The sequence below is a fragment of the Hemicordylus capensis genome, chromosome 1 (assembly GCF_027244095.1).
Source record: "Hemicordylus capensis ecotype Gifberg chromosome 1, rHemCap1.1.pri, whole genome shotgun sequence".
NCBI classification, from domain to species: domain Eukaryota; kingdom Metazoa; phylum Chordata; class Lepidosauria; order Squamata; family Cordylidae; genus Hemicordylus; species Hemicordylus capensis.
The window spans coordinates 54,749,769-54,767,988 of record NC_069657.1 but is presented as its reverse complement, the minus strand read 5'-3'; the positions used below and the strand labels follow the sequence as shown (position 1 = coordinate 54,767,988).

The 18,220-nt window shown below is 41.4% G+C and overlaps 1 protein-coding gene across 7 annotated transcripts in view; it reads left to right on the top strand.

Annotated features, from left to right (window-relative positions):
- The window catches only part of PRORP (protein only RNase P catalytic subunit), a 97,621-nt gene that overhangs the window by 12,786 nt on the left and 66,615 nt on the right, over nucleotides 1-18,220 (top strand). For all 7 annotated transcript variants that reach the window (XM_053254605.1, XM_053254587.1, XM_053254546.1 and 4 more), the window contains exons 3-4: nucleotides 212-259; nucleotides 2,663-2,795. In XM_053254605.1, coding sequence (XP_053110580.1) covers nucleotides 212-259; nucleotides 2,663-2,795 — 181 coding nt within the window. The remainder of the gene's footprint in view (nucleotides 1-211; nucleotides 260-2,662; nucleotides 2,796-18,220) is intronic.

Genomic DNA, 18,220 nt, shown 5'->3' with positions numbered 1-18,220 from the left:
CTCCTACTGCAATGGTAAACCTCTCCTGTATTGTAACAAAGACAACCATGGGACTCTGTGGTCACCAGGGGTCTCAACACCAATTTGACAGCACACTCTACCTTTAAAGGTGTGCATAGGACTGCAACCTTAGTTTGGATCTATAGTGACATTTTTTGGCTGTGATACAATTTATTATATTAACTTTTTGTTTGTGTGCAATCTCTTGTAGTATTCCAGGAGAGAACTGGAAAGGAAACTTGACTACCTTGAAAAATAGGTAAATTGCTTTCTTCTTACTATCATTAAAGTTCTGTACAATTTTTTTGTGTGCAATACTACTTTTATTGGAGGGTCCAGAAGGAAGATTTTGGGCCTTGGTATCAAATTACTTTGTTTATTTTGTTTGATTAGTTTATTACAGTCATAGACATCAAAGAATAAAATTTTAATCAGAAAAGTATAGAATATCAGCAGGTTTAAGTTGATTTCGCTTTACATACTGATTGAAGGAATATTTCCATACCAATGAAAGCAAAGATTTGAATTTTTATAGTTTCTTATATTATTTATTAATTTATTACATTTTATTTCTATACTGCCTATTCCAAAAATGGCTCAGGACGGTTTACACAGAGAAATAATAAATAAATAAATAAATAAATAAATAAATAAATAAATAAATAAATACGGATCCCTGTCCCCAAAGGTCTCACAGTCTAAAAAGAAACATAAGATAGACAACAGCAACAGTCACTGGAGCTACTGTACTGGGGATGGATAGGGCAAGTTACTCTCCCCCTGCTAAATAAAGAGAATCATCACGTTAAAAGGTGCCTCTTTGCCAAGTTAGCAGGGGTTAAAGGCAATGTTCAAAACTGCAAGTGGCAAACACCATCATAAAAGAGGTATTTGGTTCTGATGAATTTATCTATTTATTTATTATTTATTACATTTATAGACTGCCCCATCCAAAGGCTCTGGGTGGTTCACAACAAGTTTTAAAAAGATATAAAACAAACACCATCTAAAATACACTACTTAAAATAATATAAAAAACAAATTTAAAACAATTCAAAACCATTTAAAACAAATTAAAATACCAAAAAATGATGTATAGATAAATCGGAGACCATTTTTTGTGAGATCCAATGACAACTGCAAAAGATTAAACTCCATATTCAAACAGGAATTTTCAAGCTCTGTTTTCAACAAAATAAGGCTCTAAATTGTTTAAATTGCTTTATAAAATGGTTAACTTGACCTCTGTCAAATATCTGCATCTCTTAAGTACTGGGCCAGTTGGTTGCTATGGGATACCATAGCCAGGGTCAGCCCACCCACTAGGCAAACTAGGCGGTTGCCAAGTGGAGAAGGGTGTTGATAGCCTGGATCACATGCCACTCCGTGAGCCGAAGTGGTTGTCCATTGAGACGCAGGTGCTTTCTTGCCACCCCACTGCTGATGGCCACAGCATCAAGGAGGATGAGGAGAGCATTCACCAGGGCAAAGGCGCTGCCACCCACTCCCTTCACCTGTGTGGGCATCCCCACCCCATGGGCAGGTGCCTCCTGTCATCCAAATGAGCGGGCAAGTGGGAGAGTAAGCAGACAAGTGGGAGAGTGAGTGGGCGGGCACTCCCCATCCCTGTTGCCTACCCACTTGCTCTCCTTCATGGCTGCATCTGCTGCTCCTGCTACAGAGCCAGCCTGCTGCAGTGCATAATAATGGGTAGCCAGCCTGCTGCAGCACGCACTGTAATGACATGGCCACATTGCATGGTGATGTCATTATAATACGTTGTGGAAGTCTGGCTGCCTGGGCGAAGGCGGAGTGGTGAGGAGATCTAGTGGATGGTTTGGTGGGTAATGGGGACTGCCCAGCAGCTCAAATGATGGGAGGCACCCACCTGCGTAGGCAAAAGGGGTGGGGGTGGGCACCAAAGCCAGGCTTCACCTGGGACACCAGAAATCCTTGGACCGGCCCTGACCATAGCTCAGAGGTTGCTGAGGGATGCCATTGCTTGGGTCCCCAGGTGGTGTCGGGACTACAGTCTCATCATCCTGCGCCACAGTGGCTAAACGGCTCTGCTCCATGATGGGAGTCATAGTCCAACAGTATCGGGAAACTTAAAGTTGGAAACCCCTGTCCATAGTTCCTGAAGGTGTCGGTAACCTAACTAGCCTCCTTGCTTTCTCTTTCTTCTCTCCCCGCCCCCCCCCCCTTTTAAAGGGTCCACGCCTATTGGCAGAGCAGACATCCCTTTCCATCACTTTCCATCACTTGCCCTTTCCATCACTTGCTTTCTAGTGAGCAAGGGATTCAGTGCATCCGCTAGTAACTCCTCACATAAAGAAACCTGCTTCCTTTGTTGTTAGATGATGTGTACCTGGCATCCTTCTGGAAGATGGATTCCCCTTTCTCACACACAGAACTAAATGCCTCTTTTATGACGGTGCTTGCCACTTGCAGTTTTGAGCATTGCTTTTAATATAACTATAGAAACTTTTGCTTTCATTGGTATGGAAATATTCCTTCAATCATTATGTAAAGGGAAATAAAATTAAACCTGCTGATATTCTATACTTTTCTGATAAAAGTGTTGTTCTTTGTTGGTCTATGACTGTAATAAACTAAATGACTACTGATATGGTGTTCTGTGTGGTTTTTGTTTGTATTTCAGTGGACAGTGTCCATCCTGCAATGAGTACTTGGAAAGCATTAATCTGAGCCCAGAAGAATACAGCATTCTCAAGGAAAAAATAATAAAGGATGTGATACAAGGGACGGATACTTTTATAAAAACAACTCCTCAGGTGAGTTACAGGAGCTTAATATTTTCGTTATGATAAACTTGTTTACAGTGGTTATCTGCCTGTCACACTATTGTGATGTTTATGTATTGTATTTAAAATATTTATGCCCCGCTCCTCTATTACAGTACTGCTTGGCACGAATCACAACATCAATAGAACAGATACAATGTAAAGTAAGAGATGAATAAAGTTAAACAGGCTAAAACCACATTTAAAATTACAAATTTTAAATGTTTTGAATTAAAAGTTATTAATAGAAGCTGAAAACAAACAAAAACCCCTGTAAACATTGCTGGCACAATGACATAATATAATGGTTCTTCTCTTTTTTCTTTTTTAATGTTTTTGCTTGTTAGTCCACACCACCCTAAACACTTATTTGCTGGCTCAACAAGCCTTAAGAGCAAGCCACTACTAGCATTAAAAAAAACCCCCCAAACTCCAGACTTACTTTGGATGCTTAATTTGGAATAAAGAACACTTTAGATGCAAGTCACATCATGACAGCATGTAAAAAACATTGGCAGACATCTGATTATATGTTTTTAGCAGCTATTCCAGATACTTTTCGCTTTTTTTTTTGAAGTGTTATAGCTTAACACTTCATAGAACCATGAAGTTGGAGAATGCTTCTTAGGCAATCTAGCTCAACTGTTACATGCTTGCTCAAACCTGGGTGTCCTATATACCCGTGCACCTATGCTTTGAGGTTAAAATGGGGAAATTAATTAGAATTAAATTTGTAAACCGCCCTGAGCCATTTTTGGAAGGGCGGTATAGAAATCGAATTAATCATCATCATCATCATCATCTGCGGATCTCAGACCAGGTACTGCTGTGACATGCTAAAATATCCAAGATGAGCAAGTAAGCTTGGAGACAGAGCCTTATGAAAAGCAAGAAATAAAGTGTGTTGTGTGTTTTGTTGATTTTACAGACCAGACACAATGTGAAAATACGGCATTTGGTAACCTTGCTAATCATGGGAGTGAAGGCAGCTCCCCAGGAGAATTAGAGTGGGGTGGTGGAGAAGGCAGAGACTTGGATAGGCAATGCTTGGCTCTCGAGTTGTTGTTCTTGTGTTATTTATTGTTAAATTTTTATACTGCTTTTCATTTAAAATAATCTCAAGGCAGTTTAATAATATTTGAAAAATACTAATGTGTTCCCCCCCCCCCACCTCACTGTCTTCTCTTCTCCAAGCTAAACAGATCTAGTTCTTTCCATCTTTCCTCTCAGGGCTTGTTTTCCAGGCCCCTAACCATCTTCGTTGCCCTCCTTTGATCCCTTCCCAATTGGTCTATATTCTCCTTAAAGTATAGGGTCCAAAACTGGACACAGGTAGCTCCAGTTGAGGTCTGATTAGTGCAGAATTAAGTGAAACAATTCCTTCTCATGGCTTGAAACTATAGTTCTATTAATGCAGCCTAAAATTGCGTTCGCCGTTTTTTGCAAGTGCAACATACTGTTAACTCAAGTCCGTCATGTTCAACTTGTGATCACCTGTAATTCAAATGTACTGCTGCCAAGCCAAGTATCCCCCATCTTATGCCAGTGCATTTTGTTTTAAGTGCAAAACTTTGTATTTTTGTCTGATGGATGTCATCTTGTTCCAGCCTTCCCTGCACCCCCCCACCGCCCCATCCTATCAAGGTCATTTTGAATTTTATTCCTGACTTCTAGGTGCTGGCTCTCACTCCCCAGTGGTGTAGCTACCATTTGGATGGGGGGTGCGAGACAAAAAGATCCCTGGGCTGTAAGTGTCTGGGGACTGTGCAAGGCACCCCCTTGCTCCCCGCCCCCCAAGCACCCAGCTGGCAAATGAACCACTTACTGTCTGATGGGCATCGCTTTCAATGCCAACCATGCCTCTCTCACCAGCATTAGAGGCACATTGATGCAGGAAATGTGGTTGGCATCGGGGACCACATGTGCCACCCACTGCTGTCTGTCTCCCAGCTGGCAAGCAATTTGTTAGCTAGTTAGGTGCTTCCTTTCTCCTCCTTGCTCAAAAGAAGCATCCAGCCAGTTAAGGAATCGCTTCCTTTAAAAAAAATTTTTTTTAATGCTTTTATTAGTATTGTAGATAGAAACAGAAAAAGTTACATCTTTGAGAATCCAACAAAACCATACATGTTTACGAACAAGATCTTATCCATTCATCAAAAAAACCCCACCCCTATACATAAGAAAGATACAATAATAGTAATTGTATACATATATTTAAGTATATATAGAGTAAGAGATATTAAGATAACAAGCCTCGCAAAATCTAAATCTAGCCATCAATAAAGGATTTTGAACCTCTCAAAGTAAACTCCCCCTGAACCAATTGACCGTCCAACAATTAAATAGTTAAATCCTGCCATGACAAAAAGGATATAGGTAATATAAATAATTCAAGCACAGAGCCAAACATCCGCAGTGTTCTGCAGTAAGGATTCCCATCCCAAACCCACAAGCTCCAAAAGTGTTGTTAAATTGGCTTCCTAACTGGGAGAGGACGGTCTGGCCATGTCCCAACTGCACCCACGCCCCTGCATCGATGTGCTTCTGCCAGTGCAAGGGGCATGGCCAGCATTGGAACACAAGTGCTGCCTATTGTCCCCTCCCACAGGTAGGTGGGGTGGGGGGAGACCTCCAGCCTTCCTACACCCCTGTCCTTCCCTGTTTTGTGTTGCCTGCAAATTTTTGAGATTTTTTTTCTCCCCCTTCATCCTTAGTCATTGATAAAATCGTTGAATATCAGGCCCAGGACAGAACCCTGCACTACCCCACTTGAAATCTCCCTCCAATTTGATGAGCGCTTCTTGAACACGGGTTTCTAATCAGTTGTGAATCCATCTGACAGTATAACCATTTAGCCTACATTTGACCGATTTGCTAATCAAAATGTCATGTGAATTTTTGTCAACGGCATTGCTGAAATCAAGATAGAACATGTCTGCAGTGTTCCTACAATCCCTCATGCTAGCAACCCTGTCAAAAAGAAATGAGATAAGTCTGGCAGGATTTATTCTTATTAATCATTGCACTGTTATCGGGATTCTTACAGATTGACTACTGCATAATCTGTTCTAGCACTGAAATGAAACCAACTGGTTTGTAGGTGGGCCACTGTGCGAAACAAGATGCTGGGCTGGATGGGCCTTGGGCCTGATCCAGCGGGGCTGTTCTTATGTTATTAGTTTCTGGATCCTCCTCTTCCACCACCCCCTTTTTGAAGACTGGGAAAGCATTAGTCCATCTCAGTCTTGTGGCGCTTCATCTGCGCTCCAGCATTTCTTGAAAAAGATAGATGGAGGTTCTGAAAGTACATCAGCAAGGTCTTTTAGTACCCAAGGGTGGAATTCATCCCATTCTGGAGACCTGAACTCCCTTTAGGTAGGTAAGTATTGAGCAACTTCTTATCAGTCTTAAAATTGCTGTCCTGACATTTCACCATTCATGTTGCTTTTGTGAGATTGCACACACTTCCCCTTTTGGCAGAGGACTGAGGCAAAACAGGAGTTGAGCAGTTTAACATGCTTTGATACCTGTTAACATTTCGTCATCCTTCCTGAGCAACAAGCTTTATAATTTCCTTCCTCCTGTTTTGAACATACCTGAAAAAGCCTTTGTTGCTGTGGTATTCCCCTCTAGCCTTGGCTTCTTCTGAGATTTGACTCTCCTGGCATTTTCCTGCAAGTCTGGACTACTCAGCTGTATTCAGCCTTGGTGTCCTGTCCTTCCTTCCATTTTTCATAAGTTTCCTTAAAAGAAAACGATATTTTAGCTCATCAGTAAGCTTTTCATGCAGCCATATTGGCGTTTTAAAATGTCTTCCACTTTTCATTTTCATTGTAATGGTTAGTGACTCTTTAAGTAACATTCCTTCAGGAGTACACCATCATGGACTCTTTTCCCCATTCACACTTGTGGCCATGGAGCCCTAGCTAATGCTTCTCTGAGCTTACCAAAATCGGGTTTGCTGAAATCCAAAGTACTTGGTTGACTGTATTCACCTTCAGTTTTCCATAAGATAAAGAGTTCCAGCATTACATGGTCACTTTCTCCCAAAGCTTCCACTGCTTCATCTACATACATTGAACAACTCTTCCTTGTTGGTTAGGATCAGGTCAAAGGTAGCTGATCCCTTTGTTCCATTCTCCACCTTCTAAAATAAATTCCTGGGAATCTGGAGATTCAATGCTTAGCAGAGTTTGTCTCCCAACAGATGTTGGGGTAGTTGGAGTCCCCTGTTACTACTAATTCTTGTTGCCTTGAAATAACTGTAATTAGTTTCAGGAGAGTATCATTCACATCCTATCTCTGATTTGGCTGTCCATAATAGACTCCAATTTTACAAGTCTCTAGGCAGATAAAAACAGTTTGTCCTAGATACCTGGTGTGTTAATTCAGCTTTATTTATAGGGCCTTATTGAACACAGAGTTCTGCCTACTGTTTTCCATGAACTTTTCATTTGTAAGTAGTTACACTGTAAAAAACTACACCATCCCAAGATATTGATATTCATAGACCTGTTTTCCTGCTGTATGAAAAGGAACTTCCTAAGAAGCTAGCAAAGATGTGGGGTGGGAAATTTCCCCATACTTTATTCTTCCATGGAAAATTTCCATTTCTACAATTGCTTATTGAAAAATTTTCAAGTTATAGTGAGGGGAAATTAATATGGTGGAGTTACGCTTTACTGTAACTGGTCTTGTGGTAGCAAGCATGACTTGTCCCCATAGCTAAGCAGGATCTCCCCTGGTTGCATATGAATGGGAGACTTGATGTGTGAGCACTGCAAGATATTCCCCTCAGGGGATGAAGCCGCTCTGGGAAGAGCAGAAGGTTTCACGTTCCCTCCCTGGCTTCTCCAAGATAGGGCTGAGAGGGATTCCTGCCTGCAACCTTGGAGAAGCCGCTGCCAGTCTGTGAAGACAATACAGAGCTAGATAGACCAATGGTCTGACTCAGTATATGGCAGCTTCCTATGTTCCTATGTATACATAGGTCAAATAACTTGCCAAATCAGGTAACTATTTATGGCATTATAAAAATTTGTATAGTAATTTTTAAGAAGAAAAATTAATGTAATTTTTATACAAATGAAGGGAAATTTTGCATGGGGAAATTTTTCAAGAAAATTGTCCAATTCAAAATTTTCTGGAAAATCCACATCCTATTTAGCAATCTCAAAATTTAATAGCATTGTTTGAATCCTTAGAAGGGGAGGGAAGGGGTACCACTAGATGGTGCTGATGGTGCATTTCACAAATAGTGAGGTTAAAGTGAGGTTAAAACATGCACGCGCATGCACACACACACACACACACACACACACACACACACCCTTCCTTTCACAATTTTTGGTCTTGATCTTGTCATCAGTCAGTCCCAATGAATAGAACTGGGATTACTTCTGAGTAAACTTAGGCTTTCACTGCACATGTTCAATTTAAATTTAACCATTGGATCAGAGCATCTTCATAAGAACAACAGGCCACAGGGAACATTATCAGTCTTTCACAAAAGAAACACCACCCCACATAATTTACATTGATTGTTGAGATAGGGATCCTTTTATAATATAGTAAAATATGCTTTGATTTTCATAATTGAACTAAATTATGTTTTTTAAATTAGTTAATTAAGCCTGCTTTACTTGTGTGACACCCTGGCATATTAACGAACATACATTGTAAAGGTCAAATAGGAGCAACAAATGGCACAATCCTGTGGCCCTGGTATACAGTAAGTTTAGTGTGTAGTTCAGTAAGTGTCAACATGGTCCCACAGGCAACTGAAAGTACTGTATCCCAGAATACATAATTAGCATATGGAATTTCCTAGCACAAGATGTGGTAACGGCTACTGGCACAAATTGTGTTAGGAGATTCTTAGGAGAATAAGAATTTCAACAGCTATTAGACATGATAGCTTAATAGAAATCCTATGATCAGAGAGGGTATTCCTCTAAATACTAGTTCCTGAGGGACAAACAGGGAACTATCTGTTGCTTTCCTGCCCTGCTTGTGAGCTCCCAGGAAGTATCTGGCTGACCATTGTTGAAATGGGACATGGTAAATGTTTGGTCTGGTTCTTATGTCTACCATGATAGACTAGGAGATAATGGATGGATGGATGTTGGCAGGTTGCTGAAAGTGAAAAGTCTCTTGGGCGTTTATCCAGATTATCCTATGAATTTAAGGAACTGCATGTGGTTAAAAATATTTTGGTATCTTGCACACAATACTGGAGTATTTCTGTAGGGAATATGTGATGGGAGCAGTTGTAATCTTGACTTTGATAATATTAAGATTGTATTTTTGGCAAGTATGTGTAGGGGGATTTTGTAATGAACATGGGTATCGGGTACCTTTCAGTTTGGAAGTTAAAAGAACTTCTCCAAAAATAAGTTAATGGTTTCTACAGGCTCTACAGAATCCCTCAGTATACAGAAGTATATGTTGGTCAAGTTAAAAGAGAAAAAATGCTCTAAAATCCCAAAATGGGCATCTGATGTTCCAGGAGCTCTCTAATGTTGAGGGGGCAGGGGACTCCTGCCCTTGCTGCTTCCCTTGGTTGGAGAAGGAGGCACCAAGAAGTCACAGGTACACTACAGCCTAAGGGTTTGCAAAAAATCAGGTGGGGTATGCACACAGGTGGATACCATTGCCTTGACTTCTGTGAGCAGAATCTTAAGTAGGCAGCACAGCTCACCTTGAGTGAATGCCTGTCCTGATTCTGTTCTCATGAACACTCTCCTTACCACCCTGTCCTGTTTTCTAAGGGGAAAATGCTTACCTTGCTGGCCAGGATGTGGTAGGCAGTGGCTCTGGCTGCTCCTTGGAAATTGGCAGGTGCCAGTGGTCCTCTCTCTAGGGATGTGCACGGAACCGCGGCAGGGAGGCTCGAAGGCAGCAGGGGTGCCGCTTTAAGAGAGGGGGAGTATGCACTTATCCCTCCTGCCGCTTTCCCCCCCACCGACGTCCTTTGTTTAGAAACCTGATCGGGGCGGCAGCGTACCTCCCTGCCGCCCTAATGGCCAGATATGGCTGGAAGACGCATCGGGGACTTCCGGTCAGTGGGGGCAACGGGGCGGGAGGGAGGTATGCTGCCACCCTGATTAGCTTTCTAAACAAAGGACGCTTGTGGAGGAAAAGCAGTGGGAGGGGTAAGTGCACCCTCCCCTGCTCTTAAAGCGGCACCCCCGCCTCCTTTGAACCGGCAGAACTGATTCCATGCACATCCCTAGTCCTCTCCTCCTTCCCCCTCATCTTTTTCAGATACACTGGCAGTGTCTCTTTCTTGCCAGTGCTCTTTTTTGCCAGCCAGGGAGGAGGGGGCTTCTCCTCCTTCCCAGCCAGCATAAACAAAACACTTTGGAAGGTAAGGAGGCTTGCAAGACTTCCTGTGGCAGTCAGTGGAGGAAAGGAGGTGCAAGCAACATCCCTTCCCTATCCACATATTTTGTTTATTATTTCCAAGGAGCTGTCGCCTACTACCCTGTCTTGGTCCCTAAAATAAACACCTGCCCCTTAGGGAAGGAAAAGATGGCAGAAAGGGATAGTGGTCCTCTTGGAGTGTTCTTTCAAACCCTCTGTGTTTGAGCAGAGTGTTCTAAGGGACCTGATTTACTTTCCGGGCGAGCAGACTTCCGCTCACCAATCTCGACTAATAACTTGGATTTCTCCATAGTTATCTATGAGCAGCTCTCACATCTGTTCTGGGGAGGAACAAAAGGATCTATAGGGGTTGGAAGGACTGTGCAGGTTGAGCAACTAAGTATGACTGAGGGCAGTTGAGCCATAGATTGCCGAAGGTGTAGTTTATTAATTTAGTTATCATATTTTTATACCGCTTGATATGTACATTTCTAGGCAGTGTACAGTTGAAGAAGATAAGCAGAACTAATGAAACCTACTTAATTGCTTCCTTTTACATGGTGACTCTTACCTAAGACCTCCACCCATGTGTATTGAATTTGGTTTGTTTCCAACTGTCAGCACATGAGTTAGAAAGCATGGTTACCTATGCTTTGGCTGCCATCTTAAACCAGCATGAGGGTACAGCAAAATAATACCCCTGTTGGGACCCCCTCCCATGTGCTTTGATTTTGGTTCATATCTGAGTGTAAATAGAAAAGTTTTATTAGAGGGAGACACATGGACACAGACAGACATGGTGATCTCGTAAGCCTTCTTTCCTTTGGAAAGTAGACTGAAAAGGAGAATGGAGAAAGGGACAATTCCCTCTTCCTAACAGCTTATGGTATTGTAAAGATTAGCGCTGGTGGCCAGGGGTGTGTGCACCATGAAGATAAACTGTACCTTTTTATTCAGAAGACTTCCTAGTGGTTAGGCAGTTATTAAAAATGTGAATAGTGTTTGGATCACTGGAAAAACCTTTAGAAATAGCAAGACATCTACTTTAGACTTTATTTTGCTGATTGTATTAAAAGGTGATTTGTAGTTAGTCCTACCTCTAAGAATAGATGTGCATTACTGCCAAAAATTGTTTAAAATCCTCGTCGAAGGAAATTCAGTGTAAAAGCACCTAGAATACTTTTACATACTAACATTTTCTGCATCAAAGAATCAAATCTGCTAAACTGTACTATACTCGTATACTAAAAGAACTACTCTGGCTCCAGTAAGCTTTTGAGCAAAATACAAGGTTCTGGTTATAACCTACAAAGCTGTAAACAGCTTAGGCCCTAGGTACTAAAAAGAATGGTGTCTTCACCCTGAGCCCCATTGTCCATTAAGATCAGGTGGAGAGGTAAGGTTTCTCTGCAGTTGCCACCAGCTCGTCTGGTGGCTACACAGGGACAGGCCTTCTCTGTTGCTCTGTTGTCTTTGAAGACTTATTTTTTCACCCAAGCTTTTTAACTTGATGGTGATGTAAAAAATTTTTGTAAGGGTTTTATTTTTTTGTCTTAATTTGTGTTATGTTGTAAACCACCTAGAGATGGAAGTTTGGGGCAGTCTACAAACTTGATAGATAAATAATTGCTATTTTCCATTGTGCTAGAGAAGGCAGCTTCACATTTGATAGATAGAGAAATAAATAAAATAAGTGTGCTGATGACACCCATATCTATTTCTCCATATCAACCTCATCAGGAAATGGCATGACCTCCCTAAATGCCTGGCTGGAGGCAGTAAAGGGCTGGATGAGGGATAACAAACTGCAGTTGAATATACGTAAGGAGTTACTGATTGTGGGGGGCTGGGACTTGAGAGATGGTTTAGATCTGCCTGTTCTGGATGGGGTTACACTCCCCCTGAAAGATCAGGTATGTAGCTTGGGAGTGCTCCTGGATCCAAAACTCTCTCTGGTATCTCAGGTTGAGCCAGTGGCCAAGAGCACTTTTTATCAGCTGCAGATGATATTTCAGCTATGCCCATTTCGGGAGGTAACTGACCTTAAAACAGTGGTGCATATGGTGGTAATCTCCAGCTTGACTACTGTAATGCACTCTATGTGGGGCTGCCTTTGTACGCCATTTAACACCCATTTTAAAAACTGCACTGGCTGCCGACATGTTTCACAGCAAAATACAAAGTGCTGGTTATTACCTATAAAGCCCTCAATGACTTGGTTCCAGGGTACTGAAGAGATCGCCTTCTCTGTCATGAACCCTTTCACCTATTATGATCATCTGGAGAGGTCTGGTTATGGTTGCCACTGGCTCGCTTGGTGGCGACTTGGGACCGGACCTTCTCTGAACATCTCCTCCCCCTGTTTGCTTTTAGGAAGACCCTGTTTTCTCAGGCTTTTTACTTAAACTAATTTTAAACTCTTTGTTTTTATCCCATGAGATTGTTTAAAATTCTTATTCTGTGAAATTGTTTTAATTATTTTTACTCTGTTTTATCTTTGTCATGTTTTAAATTGTGTACACTGCCTAGAGATGCACATATCAGGTGGAATATAAATATGATAAATAACATGGCCTGACAAGTTATAAAAATAACTGCAATGAAATTGTTTTAAAATTCATGTTTTTATGTGTAGCTGTTTCATATTTGCTTGCAGTTTTTCTTTCTTTCTTTTTTTTTTACACATACAGAAACTGGTTTACACAGAAACTGGTGTGTGTGTGTGTGTGTATATTCTCTCTCTCTCTCTCTCTCTCTCTCTCACTCACACACACACACACACACACACACACACACACACACACACACACACACACAGAAATGGGGGGGAATGTGGATGGGAAGTGCAAGAAAGACCATAGGAAAGTGGGGAAAGAAGATAACATGCAATTGGTATGTGTTTTGGGAAAGAGACCTCATTCCTAGCTGAGTGTTAGTGACGAGTAAGTTGCTAGTCTTTCTGCATTGCTGTATGTGTAGGCATCCAGATACTTCAATACAGATCAAGTTGTTGCTGCCTTCAATATGCAACAAGTTCAACAACCCCTGAGAGAGGGATTAAGTCTTCTGTTCGTTGATCTATGGAAGGTGTAGATTTGTCCTTTCAGTATTGCAGGACAAAGCATTTGGCAACAAGGGTGGTAGATAATATCTATATTCTGTTACAATGAGGTAAGGCTCCCTAGCATTGGAAAGTATCCCATCCATACGTTCATATCTGAGAACTGGAGGTTTTCCCAGGACACTATGCTTAATTAATCTATGGAGTTCTCTGCCACAAGTTGTGAGAGCCAGCAGCCTGACTGGCTTTAAGAGGGATTTAGGTAAATTCATGGAGGGACAGGTCTATCAATGGGTACTCATCTGAGGGCTATAGGCCACCTCCAGTCTCGGAGGAAAGATGCTTCTAAATACCAGTTGCAGGGGAGTAACAGCAGGAGAGAGGGCATGCCCTCAGCTCTTTTCTGTGGGCTTCCCAGAGGCGTCTGATGGACCACTGTGTGAAATAGGATGTTGGATATGATAGGCCATGGGCCTCATCTAGCAGGGCTGTTCTTATGTTCTTACCAGTATATCCTAAAGCAAACTTCCACCAGCACTGAAAGTATTGCTGGGCTCTCCCAAACCATATGTCTTAAAGAATTAATGTAGAGGCAACTCTAGTTTGCTTAAAAGTTAGACTGTGGGAAGGTCCAGTAAGTCCAAATCACTAACTTTTATTGGATTAATTATAATTTTAGGTCACTGGTGTGAATTTTGATGGATGGAAGTGTAACCTTTCACTGTCCTCTTTGTATATGGTGATTTCATTTCCTTCCTCTCACAAGCCAGTATGTCTGCTTTGGCAGCAGGCTAGTAGATCGTAATAGATAGTGAGACAAGCAAGGGAGGTCCTCTAAAACTGCTGGGGTTTCACAAGCACTGCAAGTGTCTGGACCAAATTTTTGCAACTTAATCTTTAATGTATCGAAGAGTAGGCTCTTAAGACTTGACTTAAGCCAGAATCGGCTCTTAAGACTTGTGTCTTTCAGAGGGGGAAAAAAGCCATTGCCCTCTTGGCTGTGCCTTCCACAGGCACTTGTTGCAAAACGTTGCTAGGTGCTTTCAACTTCCTGGAAGAAAAAATATTTTCTTCTAAGAACTCTGCCTGAAACTTGTTGTTTGATTTTAGAATCTGAGTGACCTAGCATATGTCTGCAGGGCTGGAAAATTCCATGTCGTTGGGTGTGTGGCAATTTCAGAAGTATTTGAGCCTTGCATGGGGCTGGTGAAGCCACCTAATGGCCCAGAGGGGAAGTAACTTGCTTAGGGAGCAAGAGGTTGCCAGTTCGAATCCCCACTGGTATGTTTCCCAGACGATGTGAAACACCTATATTGGGCAGCAGCAATATAGGAAGATCATGCTGAAAGGCATCATCTCATACTGTGCGGGAGATGGTAATGGTAAAGTCCTCCTGTATTCTACCAAAGACAACCACAGGGCTCTGTGGTTGCCACCGCAACTCGGTGGCACAACTTTACCTTTACTTTATGGGGCTGGTGCCTAACTATTTGATACGGGTTTCTAGGTATTAGAAAGCCTAGGGTGTAAGTAGAAACATTTTGATTAAAACCTGATACAAAGTTCTCTTCCTTGCACATCTAAGCATACTCATGGCAAATTGGAATCAAGAGTGCAAATGTGATTGGTTGTGCCATAGTGTCATGCAACTGGGCAGTCTCATGCTGGCTGGCTGGCTGCCTGGTAGCAAAGCAGACTTTATATACTGGACTTCTCTTTCTTGTTTTAGGATTTTTGTGGGTTTTTTTTTTTTTTTTTAAATGCAACCTTCTCCATTTGTGCTTGTGAGAGTCTCTGCTGCCTCCACTCAGATCTGCTTTTGGCAGGATCAGAGACTAAAAGCATAGTGTAGATGTGGTCACACTTCTCCAAAAGGAATAGGTATGCGCTCTGGGAGTACTTCTGGATCCACACCTCTCCCTGGTATCTCAGGATGAGGTGGTGGCTGGAGGGGTTTTTTAAGCAGCTTCGGCTGATACGCCACCTGTGCCCGTTTCTCGAGATAAGCCTGTGCCCGTTTCTCGAGATAAGATGGTGTAGTGGTTAGTGTTGGACTAGGACCATGAAGACCCGAGTTTGAAACCTCATTCCACCATGAAACTCACTGGGTGATTCTGGGCCAGTCATGTATCTCTCAGCCTAACCTACCTCACAGGGTTGTTGTGAGGATAAAAATAACCATGTACACTGCTCTGAGCTCCTTGGAGGAAAAGCGGGCTATAAATGTAGTGGTAGTAAAAAAAATAAAATTATCTCCTTTTATTTGTGTGATAGTGTCGGGTATCGCTTCTGGTGATGCAGGAAAGGAAATAACATGTTCTTATTGTTTGAAAAAACTTGTTCTTTTAGTATTAGCAAAAGTTCTTTAAGCGTGATGGTTACAAGGTTTCATTTTTTAAAATGCAGTGGTTTCAGAGTTTACACAAACTTTTAACTTACAGTTTACAGCAGTGCATATATTTTAGATGTTATACAGTTAAGGTTCTTTATTTCTTTCTTACTGCACCCCCTACTCTCCACATAGGGGTTAGTTGCTTGACTTGATTACCTTGTTTCCAAACTGCCTCCCCTCTCAGGACTTTCAGGTCTTTTCTCTGAACAAGCATATTGGCTTTCATATAGCAAGCAGATTTACCTCCTACCTCTCTCTGAGCCTCAGGGTTACTTAGTCCTTCCTGTAGGGGTCTCACTACTGCTGCTGCTATCTGGCATTCAACCTCCTTCACATACTGAAACAGTTTACAACATTACAAAATACGTTTTAAAACACAGATAAATAGCACTATAAATTCAGCACACAGTACTAAACATGTAAACTGTCACAGTGCTTTTCTACTTTGTTGTATATTTTTCACTACACAAGGTCTAGCAGTTATCTGCTCATTTGGAAGAACATGCAGTTCCCTCAACATCCAGCCAAATGGACACTACCAAGCTGATCTTCTTCCTGATAATCATCAATGGGTTGTTAGGTTGCAACCCATTGACTCTGCCTAAGATCTTGGAAGAAACAAGAGCATATGTAGCATCTGCACATTTTGCTCTGCTGCCTTTCTCTCCGGCTTCCGTCTCTTCCAACTCAAGCAGAAATTGAGTTGCAGTGCAAGCAGTAGATGATAAGGCACCACTGCTGTATGATCTCAGAAACCCTATTCATCATCATGGTTGGTTTTCCTGGGTATTCATCTACTGTTGGTACAAGCTGAGAGCAGTGATGCAGATCGCTATTATTTTTCATCACCAGAAGGAAGTAAAGAATTAAATTTGATTGTCATGATAGCTAGGTATCACTTTGTAGCAATTGGTTCGCCAAAGGGGTGCACTAATAGGACTTATTTGATTTGAATTGCTTCACGACTCAATTTTAATGAATTAAATCACTAGTCAGGAAAATCATCATTTTCTAGTAAAAGTACATTCTTGTTGCCTCATATAACCTTAATACATATTCAGAGATGGATAGATTGGAATTCTTAATTTTTAGAACTCCAAAAAAAAAGCTTCTTCAGGATTGCATGGATATGTTTTTTGTTCACTTTAGTTTTCACTTTCTATTTTCCCTTACATTTCTAATAAGGTATAGCTCCTCCTCGCTCAGGTCCACTCTATCCCCCCAAATCCTCCATTTATTGATCACTTTTGTCACTCTACTTTTAGAGGGTGTGTGAGTGTGCACTCTGCATGTACACCACTGCAGATTAGGATTGATTAGATCTGTTAAGCATGTGCACAGACTGAGGTTCATGCACAGGTTCGGAGCTGAAACAGTTTGGATGAGGTCATACCTGTTCGCTGCTGCTGCATATGTAGCTTCCCGCTGCAACCGCTTCCCCCAAGAACCTGCGCGTGGCACCAGGATGCACATGGTGTCTGTGCATCCTTGCTTTTTTAAATATTCTGCTTGCAACTCCGCCCCCACCCCACCCTGGCAGTGCCGAACCTGTTCGAAACTTGTCTGTATCAGTTCAACTCCGAAACTGTGCATGAACCTTGATTTGTGCACATCCCTATCTATTATCTCTCATTGCCATATACTGCTCTTAACATGTTCATAGAATATAGTGAGAAGTTATGATGTTATTTTAATGACTTGTTTTTTAATTAAAATCCAGTTTAAATTTAAAAATAACTTAAATAAAATCCAATTTAAAAATTAAAAATCTGATTTTATTTATTTATTTTAATCAACCCTGGTAATAGTTTGACGAACCATTGAGTCTCTTCCTCCCATGTCATTAAAGTAAACTAATTTCATTGCTCATTCACTGATACTTATAAATAATAAATAATAAATTTAAATAAAGTTCTCATTGAGCAACTTAACTTCCTGCTACTGAAATGACTGTCAAAATATTTCTACTATGAGACAAAATTATAAAGACAAATACATAAAATCTCTCATATTTGGGCAGACTTAGATTCAGACCCCCAGAATTATTGCAGAGTCTAATGTGGAGGTGTCCTGCAACTTCTCTTTTGTGGTTAGGCTGGATCAGTTTCAGTTTGTGACTCGTGATGATGCGGATAAGTTGCTTGGAATGGTGCAACCTGCCACCTGTTCTCTTGATCCTTGTCCGACATGGCTTATACTAGCCATGTTTTAAGGTTTTGGTTTCTCTTTTAATTTGTTTAATGTTGTTTTCAAATGCCCAGAGATGGAAGTTTGGGGCGCAGCGGGGAAATGCTTGACTAACAAGCAGAAAGTTGCTAGTTCAAATCCCCGCGGGTACTATATTGGGCTGCAGCGATATAGGAAGATGCTGAAAGGCATCATCTCATGCTCCATGGGAGGAGGCAATGGTAAACCCCTCCTGTATTCTACCAAAGAAAGCCACAGGGCTCTGTGGGCGTCAGGAGTCAAAATCAGCTTGATGGCACACTTTACCTTTTTACCTTTACAAATATAATAAATTAATTAAATTAAATCATTCCTGAATACTGTCTTCACTGAGAAAATATATTTTCTTTTCTCTTCAGCTTCTAAATCTGT